The following is a 17,021-nucleotide window of genomic DNA, read 5'->3' as shown; positions in this document are numbered from 1 at the left end:
GTCCTCCTCATTGACATTTCCAAGACACTGAGGTTCATCTTATTTGATTTTTTTCTCCTTTCTGTTTGTCTATTATCAGTAAGTCATCTCCTCTCTACTTCAGCCTTGAGGTTGACCCATTCAGGTTTTAGTTCAGTAGATGATAGCAATTTAAGAGCACCAGTTGTGCAGTTAGCATTTTCATTCTGATAGTCTGGTAATAGATTCCCAAAAGCAATTATTCCTGAAATAGATATATATTACAGTCATATTGTAAAGCTAGTCATTTTGTATAATGAAATGTTTTCAATTCTCTTATTAAATGATTGTAAATAAGAGGTGGGTGCAACATACAAACAACAAATAGCAGGCCCACAGATTTCTAGAATTCCTTCTGGAATGAACCCTAAAAACTTGTAATCACATGCACATACCAGTGCACTCACCTACAGAAATACAAGCACCCACAGCCCCTTGCACCATGTGTGGGTTTCAGGCAGCACCCACTCTTTGGGGAGTGCGGGTGCCCTTAACCGTATGTCTCCTTTGGGAGATGTGGGTGCTTCAGCTTTGCATGTAACTGTGTCGTTTCCCAAAATCTGCAGTTCCCTACAATCTGCAAATCCACAGGCCACTGAAAGGGTTCTTCAGCAGGTCACATACACCCACTGGAGCTGTGGGTCCCTGCATACTGCTCCCCAAACCACTGGTACTGTTGCCAGCCATGGTATCCATCAGGCTTGGATTGAAATGGCAATGGGTACAGGGTTTGATCATTGCTCTGTTCTCCTCCAGCATGTTTTATCCCTGTTACAAATTTCCATATTGCTTTTATACTTCTGAGGCTGATTACTTGTTCATTTCAGAAGTTTCTTTTTGATTTCCCAGTTGCCACGTAATCCACCTGAGGGTTGCTGCCTCTAGCATTATGAGTCTGCTGGGGCAAGTGCTTCTGAGACAGATGGAGGTGTTGCATTCACACTGTTTATTACTCATATTTCTGTCACACCAACTGTTGTTATCCAGATCTTTCTGCAAAGGGTGGGCTGTGCAGGCAAGCACTACCACAGGAATTCTTTAGGATGTTGCATATATGTGTGTGTATATATATATATATATATATACATATATATATGGACCTTGCAAGCGTGCCTTTGTCACAAGCACCTGAGCTCGAAGTATGTTATACAGAGTGCAAGGTTAAAGCCTCAGATAGTTGTATCCTATTAATATCCTGATAAAAAAAAGTGCTGGGATAAGTAACCAAATAGGTTCTAATCTAATGTGAGAATCTGCTTGTCACTGTCACCAATACATGCGCAGCTTCTTTATGTACCTATTGAGAGTAATACAGGCATTCGGGAGAAATTCCTGAGCTTCTATATATTTCATAAGGAAAACAAGTCGACAGGAAGGTATTAAAAATATCATAGTGCTGGTGGCATAAAAGAAAAAATAATGTCTGAAGCACTGTCATTTAATTAAATAACTGAGAACACAAACACGTTTGTCATCTCTTCTGCTTCACAAATTATGCAGTTCATTTGTAGGTAGGCCACTAGGTGGCATGCATTACCTAGATGTGTCTGCACTCAGCCTGGTGCCCTGGGATTGCAGTTTTCTCGTGGTGTTTCTTGTATTTCTAGTTTGATTTCATCTGTAAAATAGTATTTAGTAGCTATTATAGAAGTATAAATACTCCAGTATACTAACGGTATATGATATCCTTCTGTTTATGTGGTTGGTTGTGGCAAAGCAGCTTTTATATATGATAACATTTAAATGGCAGAGATCTCAAAAGTTGTATTTCTACAGGTATCAGACATTCAGGCAAGAACAGCACTGCTTATGTGGTCACCTCCATCCAGTGACACCAGAGAAGACATTGACAAGAATGATGTACCGGAGGTTTATACTTACGAAGTGATGATTTCAAATACTGGAAAAGATGGAAAGTACAAAACCGTATATGTGTAGGTGTTCCTTATTTTTACTTAATTGCTTTTGCATTGAATTATGTTGTTTAAAACATCATTAAAAAATCTGCCTGCTATCTGGAGATTTAAATAATCAGCAGTTTTGTGCAACTTCATTTCCAAATACAACTACATTTTTCAGTAGAATTGTTTCAGGTTTATAACTGAAGTCTCTACCATCAACTAGAATGTAAAAACTTTGTTCTTAGGTTTTGGAGACACGTTTTAATATCACTTATCTATATTTCAGCAAGCTGCACTAGACACTATAGGTTCTCAAGCAGTGAGATAGACAGATTGTAGTTGTAGCTGTTTACTTCAGCATATACGTCTGCTCCCAGTAAGGTCATTCCTTCCTTCCCTGGAAATCATTTTGGTGAGAGAGGATGAGTGATACAAAAAAAAGTAAGTAGATTCACACATAACAAAACTCTTCAATTGTTTCATTCCTAACACAATGAAGAAATATAATGTTAAAAAAATAAATTAATAAATATAAAAATAAAAATTACCATTAAGGGTGTAGGGCTCTCTAGTAATTATAAATCTTTGTGTCTAGCTAGTTTATCTTAGCCACTTTCCATGGATTTCTTAGGAGCAGTACATGAATCATAAGTTGGATATTCCTGTCCTAGAAACCAGAGGAAATGATACGAGCTTTGCTACTATAAGTGGATGTCAGCAAAAGCAAATTACTAGACATTACTTAGGTGCCTTTTCTGTTTACTAGGCTCAAACAAGTAGGTATGTGCAGTCATGCAGTTTAGGTATTTGATTTTGCAAGGCTGAACTGAGCTTCTGTAGGCCCCAGTATTTGGACATTTTTTATGTAGTATCATAGATGTGTACAAATGCAGCTGGTCTTACTGAGCAAAGAGGAAAATAATTATTCTTAAAAAAGCAAACCAGCCAACAACAACAGAAAAGCACCCCAAAACCACCAGGGCAACAGAACAGGAATCAAACATGAGAAGCCCCTAAAATTCAAAGGTAAATGCATTTACATTTTACTAGCAAAAGAGACAAACTGTTAGCAAATGCATTTCTTAAAAGGGGTGTTAGGTGAATAGGTTAGATGATAAGTGTCTTCTTATAAATGTATGGGATTCTGAAACAGTTTCTTAAACAAAATCATATTTCTTTGCAGTGGAGAAGAAAATAAAGTTACTGTAAATGATCTCAGGCCAGCAACTGATTACCATGCAAAGTGAGTATCTCCTTGTCTAACCATTAAATTCAGTGGAAATGCTTTAAAAGTTTTATTGCATTTGTTTGCATAAACCTTTAGAGATTTTCTTTACTACTTCTAACCCTCCTTTGAGTCACAAATCAGTATTTTTTATTAGTTAGTCACTCAGTTCAGTTTGGAAAATAAGAGAAGACTGTTGTGCTCCCATGCAACATCCATCATTTTTCCTTCAAGCCAGCACAGTGAACTTTTTCTGTTCTTTGAGTCAGGCACAGTGCTGCTTGATTTCTCTCAATTTTCCACAAGCAGCAGAGCAAAGCACCTTGCACAGGAAGGTGCTCACTGCTGGCCACCTGAAGGTCACCTTATGCTGCTTTTGCTTTGCTCCAGAAGACTAATGAATCTGGCTGCATATGCTTTACAAAACAAGCCCCTAGCTCAGTGTAATTCTGCCCTTCCAGCAGAATTTGTTGCTTTGCTATTTTATACTGAAAAAATAGCATAGGATTGGAAAAATGTAGTTCAGTGCCCTTTTTGCCCTCCCCTTTTTAAATACTGGAAGGTCATCTGGAGCTGAACTTGTAAAGGGATGTAAAGAATAAGAGGAAAGGCTTCTACTGGTACGTCAGCCGGAAAAGAAAGGTCAAAGAAAGCAGTCGCTGGTGATGAGCAAGATGGGAAACTGGTAAGAGCGGACGAGGAGAAGACAGGTATTAAACAACTTCTTTGCCTCAGTCTTCACTGACAAACTCTCTTCCCACACCCCTTGAGTGGATGGGCTGCAAGGCAGGAACTGGCGGAGCAAAGTCGCTACTATTGTAAGTGACCACCTGATTCCCATCTGGGGAACCTGAACATACACAGATCTATGAGACCTGACAAGATGCATCCCAGAGTCCTGGGGGAATTGACTGACACAGTTGCCAAGCCACTCTCCATGATATTTGAAAAGTTACGGCAGTCAGGTGAAGTCCTTGATGAAAGCCAGTGAAGATCAGAAAGACTGAACTGTGAAGGCAGTGGAGAAATCACATATTTGCAACTACATTCAAGCAGAACCATGTTCAGCATTAGTCACTGCTCAAATGTCTCTCCCTGTTGAGGAAATCTACAAAGCCAGATTTTCTGTGGCTTGTTGTTCATGCAACGAGAACAAATAAAGACTTGCATTTTCATAAGCAGGCAACTTGGGTCCTGTATCAGTGATCAGAGGAAAGGGGTTTTTTGTTTTGCTTTGTTTTTTTTTTCAAAGGAGCAGATGAATCAGAAGAAAGTGATGTGCCAGTTCACTCAAGGAAAAGAGACAAGGCATGGCTACACAGCAGGGGGAATCCAGAAGATAATCTGGTGTTTTCTTTTGGAGAAAAGCTGTTAGAAAAACAAATTATTTCTCTTTGAGACAGAAGCAAGAATTCCCTCTTCTGCAGTACATGGAGAATTAATGCATAGCCTTCCTAAAGTAAAGGACAGGGTGAACAGACTCAACAAGGCCTTGAAGGAGTGCAGGGGATACTCTGAAAATATATCAACAGCTTCATTGTGCTCATCTGACAAAAGCACTTGCAGGAAAAGAATTATTCATAATACCAGTTACATGTCTACAACAGATAATTAGCCTGCAAGATGTTGGCGTTATTTTCCAACCAAAGTACAGCACATAACAGACACATTTCAAATGTGAGACTAATGATGCGGTTGGTAACAATGTACATCCTTATTAGTAAAAAACTCTTTTCTTTCCCATTACTTCTTTCGACCAAGATGCTTCCACCAGTTATTTGTTTATAGAATTGATATTTAAATAATAAGCTACCTAGGCAGTAACTTCATTCTAAACACTTATTTTTCTTTGGAAACTGTATATAAAGATTTTGTACCAAAATGTTATTGGATCTTTTCCTTTTTAGAGTACAAGTAGAATGCAACTGTGTAAAGGGGAGCCCTTCAGAGGCAGAGAGTTTTACCACAGCAAGTTGTGAACCTGATACTCCAAATCTGCCTAGGATAACTAATCGGACCAAAAATTCTCTTACTCTGCAGTGGAAGGTAAGATTTGCTTAACAGCTTTTAAAATAAATATTTTAAAGTCTTTGGAATTGTTTCAGATTTGTCAATAAAATGGAAAACTTTTGCCAAACATACTAGTTTCTGTTACAGTTCCATGAATGGAAATAGATGTACTGGGTTAAATGTGGCCTTCAGTAAAAGAAAAGGGTTCCCAGAGAAGTGAGGAGCCTTTGTAGATAGAAGTTATTGAGTTCCGGTCACCTACCACACTGTGGAACTGATTCCATTCTCTGTCATTGAACATAGGCTTGTCTGTGCTAAGCAGATGAAATGGTCTGGAAAGACTGAGATTTGAGCAAACCTGCAATCTAGCAGCTCCGAAAAGTATTGCAACATATTACACCACTGCCAGAATATTTTGTCAAGGTCTAAATTAAAAAAAAAACAACAAAAAGCCATAGACATGATACAAGAATTCACTAGATAGAGACTGAAATAGGACTGGCTTGGCAAGTGAAACAATCAAAAGGGAAACATTTTTTTACTCCACTGGCCTTGTCATGATCTGACCCATACATGCATTTTTTCCTTAAGTGGTTTTATATCCAATTAGACCTCTAATTTTCTTCTTTTCTTTTGCAGGCATCTTGTGATAATGGTTCGAAAATCCACAGTTACCTTTTAGAGTGGGATGAAGTAAGCAAGTTATTCTGTTTTATTTTTAATCTTGTAGCTTTTTTTAAAGCATTGCATGTGGCTTTGCTCATAAAGTTGTGTGAAAATTATGGCTTCTGTCTAGAGGCATGTGACAAATAGGTGGTTCCTGAAGCAATTATCAAAATATGGTTACCTCCCATTATTTTTCTGAGGGAATATAAAATAATAGCATCTTAATTACATGATTCTGTCATTCCTGATAGTGCTTTTTTACTTATAGTCTGGTACTTCCTTTAAGAGCTGACATTGAAGGATCATTTTCCTGTAGCAGTCTTTCTTTTTGTACAAAGGGGGTGGATCTACTATGCCCCCACAAGCACCTTCAGTCCCTACCTGGACAGCTGTCCTGAGATGGCAGAGCTGCAGAAGCTTCATGGCTTTTTCTTTCTGATGCTGTGGAGCTGGAAGATGGAAAGGAAGGAAAAAAGCCTTCAGTATGCCTACAAAGTTTTGTAAACTACTTGTGTGGAATATTCTTGAGTTATGTTTAATTTCAAAAAATTAGTTTACTTCATGTTTATGTGTTACTTTAATCGGTGGACACATACATAACAGGGTGAATAATGTGACTAACTTATTCCTTTTTAGGGAAAAGGAAATGGAGAGTTTTGCCAGTGTTATTATGGCCAACAGAAGCAGTATAGAATTACTAAACTATCACCAGCAATGGGGTACACCTTTAGGCTAGCAGCCAAAAATGACATGGGAATGAGGTAAATACTACTGTTACATACATAAATATGGAATGCATATGCATGCATGTGTGTGCTTGTTTAAGAAAGGCATATGATTGCATTTCAAGAAAAAAGTCTTGCTCAGACATTTGTATATAGTGCCTCTAGAATGGGAGCTCGAGTATGACACAGACAGCCTGGCTGCTCTCACATGAAATCAGCTGAGGCTGTGCTGGTTTTTAGCTTCAGTCTTTGTAGATCTGTGTTGACCACTCAAGTTGCTACCTTGGACATTTCCTACTGTATGTACTTGCAATAGAATTTTTGACTAAACTCTGCACTGTAGGATGCATTCAGTGCATTTTTGGCTCTTGTGTCTAATGTAATAAGCATTTCTACTAAAATTCTGGGGATCATGCTTAGAAGACAAGCGACTCAGCCAGAGTGACTTAATTGAATGGTTTAAATGCTGCAGTGCTTGTGCTGCTGCTGTGCTGATCCTTGTGTACTTCGTACCATGCTCTCTGCTGCTCTTGTTTCCAGGGAGCTTTGACATGGTGTTACTGTTCCTGAAGCTGGTGTAGCAGTTTCCCAGGGCTTATCCTTTCTTAAAGTCAAGAGTTGCAGTGCTGATGGTATATATAGGTGTCAGTAACTGCTGGAGCACGAAGTCTGGCAGAACCGCTGCTGCCACCTGTAGGTCTATCTGTATTGTGCTTCTCACCTTGTCCTATTACTGAGATACATATCTTTAGCTAAGGTGTCTGTTAGTCTTCTGTTACCATGGGAAACAGACTATAACATGACCATATCACTGAATTATTTTGAAGTTCTATAGATTATTATAAATTCTTAGAAGGTGGGGTTCTTACTTTTAATTGTTTTTCAGAAGTTATAGAGCTCCAAACCTTGAATTTTTGAATGAATGACATCTGACTTCAGCAGAGAATAGCGGGTAACACTTGGACCATGAGGTCCTATGTGACATAAAAACAGGGCTTCTCTAGCTGTCAGCCTAAAATTGCTGGTTTGCATTTGTTTTTTTTTAAGTCAGTGTTTGAAATATTATGAGCACTGCGCTGCAGCTCACCAGAGTTGTGTTTTTATAGCGTGAAATAGAGCACGTGTATTGCTTGTCCTTCAGCTGGCACAAGTTGGTGCTTGAGAGAGTAACGCCTGCTTGGACAGTGTTGAAGGACAGCATAAAGAATAGGGAGCCAGACCTGGAGTTGTAATTCATGCTGTGCAGAAGAAATCTTTTGCGGACTATGAAGCATGTGAAAACTGCAGCTGGCTCAGGAGATCTGCATGTGTTAGGAGTCTTTGGAGAGTGCTCAGGGAATATGTTGCCTATAGTTCCTGTTCCTATGTTTTCTTCGATACCTGCTTTGGGCACTGTCAGAGAGCATTATAGCAGGCTAGAATGACTTTTTGTGTGCTCTGACACAGTCTTTATTACGTCACTGGCTTCTAGATGATGTTTCTGGAATGAATTATTCTCTGAGTTGCTCCTGGACTTTGTCTTGATGAGAGTTAGTTGGAACTGTTCAAAAAAAAGACAGGGAATGGGCTGGCAGCTAAGTAGGGTCCAGTGCTCAGGCTGTCTTGCTGTTCCACTGTTATGTCTGAGTGTAAATGTATCCTTCAGGAATACCTGCACATATTACAGATACCTGCAGCACAAGCTGGTAGAAGGTACTGACCAGTTAAGTACCCTTCTTAAAACAAGCACACCAAATACATTTTAAAATCAGTATTTCATGACCTTGTACAGTTGCCATTTATTGTCTTTATGGTATTTAATTAAGAAGTCTCCTGAAATAATACTTATTAGGGTAGAGTGTCTGATTCCTTGTGAAGAATGTTGAGAACCTTAGGCATATGAAGACTTTTGTTTAAACGGTTTTACCAACAAGGAAAAATAATTTATCTTTGGCTTACTCATCTTTTTAAATTTAATTCCAGTCACACCTGAAAGAGTAGCTAAAGAAAACTAGAAAAATAAAATTTGTTTGAAAGATATATAACATTATTGTACTCCTACGTGAATTGTTTAAGAGTCTTTCAAATGTGGGTATCACTTGAATACTTATATGATTTCAGTGTGTTTTGGAATGGGTCAATCAAGTAAAGACACTGAATCTTTTAAAGGTGTGGGGTTTTTTATGTTATATCTGCTGGTAAGGTGACTCCTTCAGTAGTTTTTCTGTGATTAAAGGTAGGTTTAGTATTTGTTTAGCCTCTCTTCATGCTTTCTCTAGCCTACCTAGATAATGCTGGAAAATATTTTTAGTAGCTCTGTTGTAGATGTCACATCAGCTTCATTTCAGGATTTGCTTGCTTGTGACTTTGTGCAAGAAAAAAAATCCTGTTGCCCTCAAAATTGTTTCCTCTTGTTTTGCCCGTTTTCATTTCTTGCTTCACAATCTTTTTCACAGTTTGCCTATCCGCACAGACTGTATGTCTGCTTTGGGTGCTATTGACATTCTCGATGATGAGATGTCTGTAATATGTCTACTTTTTTATTTATTTTTGTTAGGCCAAAAAGACTTTAGAGCAGACCAAAATATACAATTTGTGCATTATTTTAATGGAGGTTGGGTAAGAGAGAAAGTGAAATTGATATATCTCTATATTGAGATCTTTTGGGAAAGTCAGGTTCTGACACACAAGATAAGTAATTGTTACTGTTGTTTAAGCCATACAGCGAATTTTGTTTTCAGGGCTTCCTTATGCTTAGGTAATGCCTCACTTTTAAATTAAAATCACATTTGTGACATTAGTTTCACACGCTTAAAAAGACCCTAGACTAGCTCTTAAGCCTGTAGATGTTTCTTCAGATCTGATATAGAAGCAGCAAATGCCAGCTGAGAACAGGTGGGATTTTCTTAGTCAAGCTGGATATGTGTCAGACCATCTGTGTAAGCATAGTGCCTGTTTACTGACATTAGCATCCCTCTGTTTTGCAATAGGTCTTCTTATGTAACTTATTTTTATTTTCAATTCAAGGTATATCTAAGCATTGTCAGGTAAGGTTAACAGTTTTGTTAGGAGATCCACTAGTGTGCACTCTATTTTTTCTGCAAATAAGACTTTTGTATTAACAACTCTTAAAGTAACCTAGCATTGAATGAGGCTATTATTCTGTTATTTTCTGAACCACTAGAGAAACTAGTACTTCACAGTATATTTGAAGCAATAATTGCTATCTGGAAACAAATTTATTTTTTTTAGGTCTTCCCATACATGCTTTTATGTCTTCATGGTTTCATTCTGAATAGGAAGGACACTGATATTAGTACATTATTGCATATAGAGCTCAACTGTTTTAGAAAGATGACTTAACAGGAAATAGCAAAACATTTTGGTTAGTAAAACATTGTAATTATATCCTGCAAAGGTATCTTTCAGTTATGAACATGTTAACCTTGTTCATATATTTTCTTACTGACAGACTCATGGGTAAGTTATCTGCATGTACTAGCTTGCAATTCCCAGTTGTGCACGTGTGCAAGAAACTGTCATTGCTGTGTTTAGTAAGAATTATGTGTTTTCTAGGTATATAATCATAGAATCATAGAATAGTTAGGGTTGGAAAGGACCTTAAGATCATCTAGTTACTGTGTCTAGTTAGTTTACATTCTGTCTGTTTTGAACAGCGGTTTCAGTGAAGAAGTCCTGTATCATACCTCAGGCACTGCCCCAAGCACACCAGCAAGTCCCTTGCTGATTAATGCTGGAGTTACTTGGCTATCCCTACAGTGGACAAAACCCTCAGGAACACCGTCAGATGAAGGAATCTCGTATATATTAGAGATGGAGGATGAGAACTCAGTAAGTTTAGACTACTTATTCTCAATAAGGAAACAGACTATAATGTGTATGTTTGATACTTTATTGTATAAAGTGTAACAATGATTACTTTTGTTAGAATATTCTAAAAGGATGTGTATTTTCTGAAATTAAGCTAATGACTTGTAATTGCTGTGACCAAGCCACATAGCTTTCTTCTTTTTATTGTCACAGTAATTATTAGTGTTATTAAGCCAAAGTCCTGTAAAGGCTTTTAAATTACTTTTAACCTTGTGAATTTGCGTGTGAAAGTTGAGCCTTTTAAGAGCTAGATCAAAGTAATTGCATCATGAAGAGTGGTCCTTCTAGATGTAATTTCAGCCTAACCACCTTCCTTTTAAAATGCTTCCTGTTCTACCCTTTGATTGTGTTAGGTATAATTTCTGCTGACACTATATATGCTTTTCTTTACTGTTCTTCTTTCCTCTTGGAGAATGGTTAATTAATTCTCCCTCTCCAAGAAAACCCTGGTGTTTACACGGTGAAGTTGCCTTTTTTTTGTCAGAGGAGCATAACAATTACAGTCTGAAACAGTAATTTATTTGTATGAAGCATGTTGCATGGTCTGGTCTGCAAATACAATGTTTCAAGTAATCCTATTTAATTCTGCAGGGATATGGTTTCAAGCCAAAATATGATGGTGATGATCTTACCTACACGGTGAAGAATTTGAGGCGTAGTACAAAATATAAATTTAGGGTAAGAAGTTTTTCTATATTTGGCTTACAGATGCTCGGTTTGTTTTTTTTCACCAGAGCAGCTTGAGGGTCACTCAGAAGTGGGGAGGACGTTTTTTCAAGGAAAATCAAATTTGATCCCAGTTTCTTACAGTTTCAGTCTCTTAAAACTATTGGCTGAACACCTGCTTCATTAATCATCTCTGCAGAAGGAATAAGAACCTCTGCAAGGGCATAACACAGTTATCTTGAAATTCCAGGCCACAAGACAATATTCCTTACACCTGGCTTTTTTAATCTGGCTTCTATGTGGATAATATTACTTTGTGTAGCCATGGGGTTCTTTGATAGACTCTAAACATATCTGAAAGTGTTGGGGTAAGGATCAACTTCAGTCAAAAAACGTTTGGTGCTAGCATAGGACTGAGCCCAAGTTAGTAAATCACTCATATTACTATGGTGCTGAGCCCATTCTAATAAGCTTTGATGGCTGAACTTGTTAGCTCAGGGTAAATTCTGGCTTAACAGTGTCTTAACAACGAACTTCTGGATGTGTGGTTAAAAGCAAAAAAAGAAGCATACCAGCTATGTAGAGGTAGCCAAATAGCCATCAAGAACTGTAAGGACCTTGCTAGGACATGCAGAAATGCAGTCAGGAAGGCTGAGGATCAGCTAGAACTAAATTGGCGTAAGATGTCAAGCACAAGAATGGTTTCTTCAGATAAATAAGCAGTAAGCAGAAACACAGGGAATATATACATAGGCTCATTACTAAGCAGGGCAGGGAAGCAAGTTATTAATAATGCCAGCAGAGGTTCTTGATATTTCTTTTGCCTCTTTCTTTACCAGCATAGCTGGACACCAGATCACAGGATCAGGTAGCCATGACAAAGCATGTATTGACCCACTACTAGTGGAGGAAAGTCTGGGCTGTGGCTTCTTCCAAGGGCTCAACCCACATCAGTCTATGGGCCAGGACAGAATCTGCTCCAGGGTGTTAAGAGAGGTGGCTCACATTGTTGCAACACCACTATCTATAATAGTTGAAAAGCCACAGAGACTGGGGGATACACCTGATGAGTGGAAGAGGGTAAACAGCATATCCCTCTACAAGAAGGGCCCAAAAGAGACCCAGGAAGCAACAGGCCCATTAGTCTTACTTCAGTCCCTGAGAAAGTAATGAAAGCATCCTCCTGAAAACTATTAAGATCAAATAAAGCAGGTGATTGAGAAAAGCCTACGTCAAAGGCAGAGCATGCTTGACTAGCCTGATAACCTTACACCTCAAAGTAACACTTTTGTTTGGCCTGGGGAGAACAGTAGATGTTATTTATCTGGACTTCAGCAAAGCTTTGGATATGGTTTCCCACAGCCTTCTCCTGGACAAACTGGCAAGATACAGATTGGATGAGTGGATTTGTGAGATGGGTAGAAAACTGGCCAAGAGGCCACACTTAAAAGGTTGTTAATCAGTGGTTATTACTCAGCCTGACAGAAGTAGGGTCCCCTAGGGATCGATATGGGGCCCCATGCTGTTCATCTTCACAAACGATCTAGCTAATGGAATTAAAAGCATCCTCACCAAGTTTCCTGATTACACCAAACTGAGTAGTGGGACAAACACATCAGAAGGGAGGTCCATCTTACAGAGAAGCCTGCTAGCCCATTCTTCTAACCTGTCCAGGCTAGAAGAGCAGGCTAGCAACGACAGTATAAACGTTAACAGACAGGTGCAAAGACCTACACCTGGGTCAGAACAACCAGAATCCAGTATAGGCTCAGAGCAGTCTTGCTGAAAGGGATCTGGCAGTCCTGGCGGACAAACTGACTGTGAGCAGTGCAGCACTGCAGCAGCAAAGGCAAATTGAATCCTGGGCTACATCTATAGAGGCATTACTAGCAGAGATAGGAGACATGATCACCCCACTTTATTCAGTTCTTATCAGGCCACACCCAGAGTACTGTGTTCAGTTCTGGTCCCCACAATTAAAGAAGGATACAGACAGACTGGAGAGGGTCCAAAGTAAGGCCACAGAGATGATGAAAGGGCTGGAGAACCTGCCCTATAAGGAAAGACAAAAGGAATTAGATCTTTTCTCCCTGGAGAAGAAAAGGCTTAGTGGAGCCTCACTGCAGTTTTCCAGTACTTAAAGGATGTCTACAAAGAGGAGGGAGACTCTTCTTCACAAGGAGCCACATGGAGAGAACAAGGGGTAATAGATGCAAGTTGCACTGGGTGAGGTTTCATCTTGGTGTGAGAACTTAATCTTTCACAGTGAAAAAATCAGTTAGTGGAACAACTTCCCCAGGGATATGGTGGACCTATCACTGGATGCTTTCAAGACACAACTGGACAACATGCTAGATAATGTCACCTAGGATTGGTTTTCCCTGAAAGGTTGGGCCAAATGATCTTTCAGGTCCCTTCCAATCTGGGCTGTTCTATGTTGTAAGTCACTCTTGAACAGTTGCTTGGTTTTGGAACAAAGCTTAAGGAATGTCTCACAGTACGAAGCAGACTCAGAATAATCTCATCTCTGTCTACAAGGGAAAAAGTGTTGATGGTGGAAAAAGTGTTGATAGTTGTTGTCGTGCTTACACCTAAAATACTATTTCCTAAGGAAAAATTGTGAACTGCTGAAGAACAGCATCTTTGCAATATGAAAGGTCACAGTTTAAGGATTGGTGTATTTGTTCTGAGTTAACAGTAAAACATAGGTAGTCTTTTTCAAATGAGAGCAGATATTTTGCACTATTGACAATGATTACTTTCTTAGCTAGAAAGGATCATTATGGGGATTAATCTTGCAGTACTTGGGGTTTGTTTTACATAATATTTAAATAATGTAAAATAGTGTGTTCCAAGGACTGCACCAAGCTAAGACTCTTAGGGCCACACATTATCTAAAGAACAGCTAATAACCTTGAAACTAGTTTTTGCAGGACTTGACCATAGTCTTCCTTTGAAAGCATTCCTATATGCTAATCATACCTATTACTAGTAAATATATAGTTAACTTACATCCTAATTTTGTCATTAAAATGAAAAAAAACTTAATGATTATACCCTATTTTTCTTAACAAAGCAGTAAATGGAGTTCACTCATTCATGGGGTAATAAAGAAGAAATAAATGTTACGCTAATCAGGTCTTTAATTCATATTATACAGGGAAAGACTTAATAAGTAGTAATATTCCTTAAGGCTTTTAAAAGAATCTTTAGAACCATTGGAAACCTTATTGCAATATGTAAATACTAACTGTGCCTGTTCATTTGTAATGGTACAAAGACAATCAAATGATTGTTAATCTTGTAAACTGTATCAGGAAGCTTAATGTCTGAGACTTGTTAGCTCACATTTCCTTTTCTCCGTCTGTGCTAACATTACTGCTGTTATTTCAATTCTGCTTATTTTTAAAACAAATAAAAAAGCCAAAAAACTTTTTTTACATTGTTCAGCTTTGAACAAATGGGAATGCATAGTAAATTAACTGCAGACACAGATAAAAAGTAAAGAACAGCAATTTGTTTGCCTAGAATCCCAGAGAAGTCTAGGTTGGAAGGGATTCGTGGGGATCATCTGTGTTAAACTTGTTTGGGCAGGTCCCGGGTTAAGCAATTCAACCCTGTTCTAGCCCTCTTGAGCTAAGACTTCAGTATTTCCAGCAAGGGAGATTCAACCTCTTCTCTGGGCAGCTTGTTCTCATGGTGATGAATTTATTTCCTTATATCTGGCTAGAATTTTCCCTAACACACTTTGTGTCTACAATCTCTTGTCCTGTCATCACAGAACCTTGTGAAGACAGTGTCTTCATCTATAGCTATCTTTTAGGTGTTAGAAGGCTGTGATTATGTCCCCCTTAATGAAACTTCTTTTTTCTTAGGCAGAATAAGCATTCAGCCTTTTTTGCTGTATCAGGTTCTCCAAACCTCTAATCATCATGCTGGTCCTCTTCTGAACTCTCTTCAGTTTCCCAGTGTGTCTCTTGAGCTAGGAGGACCAAAATTGCACATGGTATTCCAGGCATGGTTTAAAAAGAGCTGAGTTAAGTGGCATAATCACATCCCTCATTCTGCTGGCAGAAGTCTTCCTGATGCAGCCCACAAAACAATTTGCCTTTGCTGCTGCCAGGATGCTTTGCTGATTCATTTGGCTTGCTCTCCACCAGAATCTCAAGGTCCTTCCCAGGAAATCTAAAAAAAAAGAAAAGCTGACTAGCTAGTCAGATCCCAGACTGTATTGCTGCTTGAATTATTCCATCCCAGGTGCAAGACTTTATCTTTGCCAAAGCTCATACAGTTCTTGTTGAGGCAATCTTACAGATTGTCAAAGTCTGTATGGTAGCTCTTCCTTCCAGCATATCTCTCTCTGCTCCTAGTTTAGTCCATGGGCAAACCTGGACAGGGTGCATTCACATCCAAGTGATCCTGCCATCCAGATCACTTCCAAGTGTCTGACATTGAATTGACTGCTGAGGAAATCCAGTCATGAGCAACTGCTGATTTGCCTTTGAACCATTAACCACCACCCTTTCAGCCTGTCATTCTATCAGGTTTTCCATACCCATCTTGTGGTCCATCTGTTATGTCTATATCTTACCAGCCTGTCTACATGGATGTTGTGGGAGACCACGTCAAACTAAAATCAGGGTAGATGATGTCCACAGCTCTCCCCTCTACTGAGCAAGTTCTTTCATCTTAGAAGGCACTCAGGTTGGTCAAACACAATTTACCCTTGATTAATCTAATTACTTTCTTGTCCTTCATGTGCTTGTAAATAACTTCCATGACAATCCTTGCCATAATTTTCCCTGGGACTGAAGAGTTTGTATCACTTTGCTGTTAATACAACATCCCCATATAATCACTTTTTTATCTCCAAATATATATTCTTAAAAGAAGGTACTATAGTAGCATGAGAGCTCTGCTTAATTCATCCTAGCTGTTCAGGTTTCTTTAGCAGTTGGTAAAGCATCATTTTTTGCCCTTTATTTACATACATTAAAATATTTTCACCTCAATAGGAAGAAAGTGCAATTAAACTTTTAATACTTCAAAGTTCCTTCAGTTGAAGTTTAAAAATGGTGTGTAGTTCATTATCAATAAATGGTGCAACTCCAGTAAGGAAGAATTGTTCTTAGACCTAGCCAATTTCTGAGTATCTTACATGGTTTTAAAAGAGCAAGTGTTTAGATCTTTGACTTGAAATAAAGTGGCTTGTGCTGTATTGAGCACTTATATATTCCATTAATGTCACTGAAATTTGGATGTCCTGATCCTTTTTACAGTCAGGCAACTCAGAAGTGTCTTAAGTAGAAGCTGAACTTTATGCACCAACATTTGAAATTTGGGAGATACCAAGGTTATTCTATTATTGTTGTTGTTACTACTAGTAGTTTTATTATGCTTCACAATTACTAGGGTTTTGGGGGCTTTTATAAGGTATTGTGACTGTTTAACGATGGGACTGATGAAAATGTAAAATGAAGGTGTATAATAGCTTTAATTCTTGTGATAATATATTATGTAACTATATGCCTAATATACATAATAATATATTAGATAATATATATAACATAACTAATGTAATAATATATGCTACAATTATAATATATAATAACTAATATAATATAACTATATACATTAGTTTGATCTTACCATTAACAGTGAACAGCATACCACTAGCCAGTGCATCTGTTCTGTTTATAATACTTTTTAATGTATTTGCAGGTCATTGCCTATAACTCAGAAGGGAAAAGCAGTCCAAGTGAAACAGTAGAGTACATTACGTGTGCAGACAAGCCTGGGGTACCTTCAAAACCCTCAGTGAAAGGAAAAATTCATGCACAGAGTTTTAAAATAATCTGGGGTAAGATTGCTGTCCAACTCTCATTTACAGTATGTTGTCTGTATTTTATATATATAGTGATTTATTTCTATATTTGTATA

At 38.3% G+C, this 17,021-nt stretch overlaps 1 protein-coding gene across 2 annotated transcripts in view; it reads left to right on the top strand.

Moving 5' to 3' along the window:
• Window positions 1–17,021, top strand: part of FNDC3A (fibronectin type III domain containing 3A) — a 122,709-nt gene that overhangs the window by 87,521 nt on the left and 18,167 nt on the right. For both annotated transcript variants that reach the window (XM_005155223.4, XM_034073585.1), the window contains 8 exons: window positions 1,795–1,952; window positions 3,103–3,162; window positions 5,052–5,190; window positions 5,794–5,847; window positions 6,457–6,581; window positions 10,202–10,376; window positions 11,007–11,093; window positions 16,803–16,941. In XM_005155223.4, the coding sequence (XP_005155280.2) occupies window positions 1,795–1,952; window positions 3,103–3,162; window positions 5,052–5,190; window positions 5,794–5,847; window positions 6,457–6,581; window positions 10,202–10,376; window positions 11,007–11,093; window positions 16,803–16,941 (937 nt within the window). The remainder of the gene's footprint in view (window positions 1–1,794; window positions 1,953–3,102; window positions 3,163–5,051; window positions 5,191–5,793; window positions 5,848–6,456; window positions 6,582–10,201; window positions 10,377–11,006; window positions 11,094–16,802; window positions 16,942–17,021) is intronic.

The sequence above is a fragment of the Melopsittacus undulatus genome, chromosome 2 (genome assembly GCF_012275295.1).
Source record: "Melopsittacus undulatus isolate bMelUnd1 chromosome 2, bMelUnd1.mat.Z, whole genome shotgun sequence".
Lineage (NCBI taxonomy): Eukaryota > Metazoa > Chordata > Aves > Psittaciformes > Psittaculidae > Melopsittacus > Melopsittacus undulatus.
This window is presented reverse-complemented; position numbering and strand designations above follow the sequence as displayed.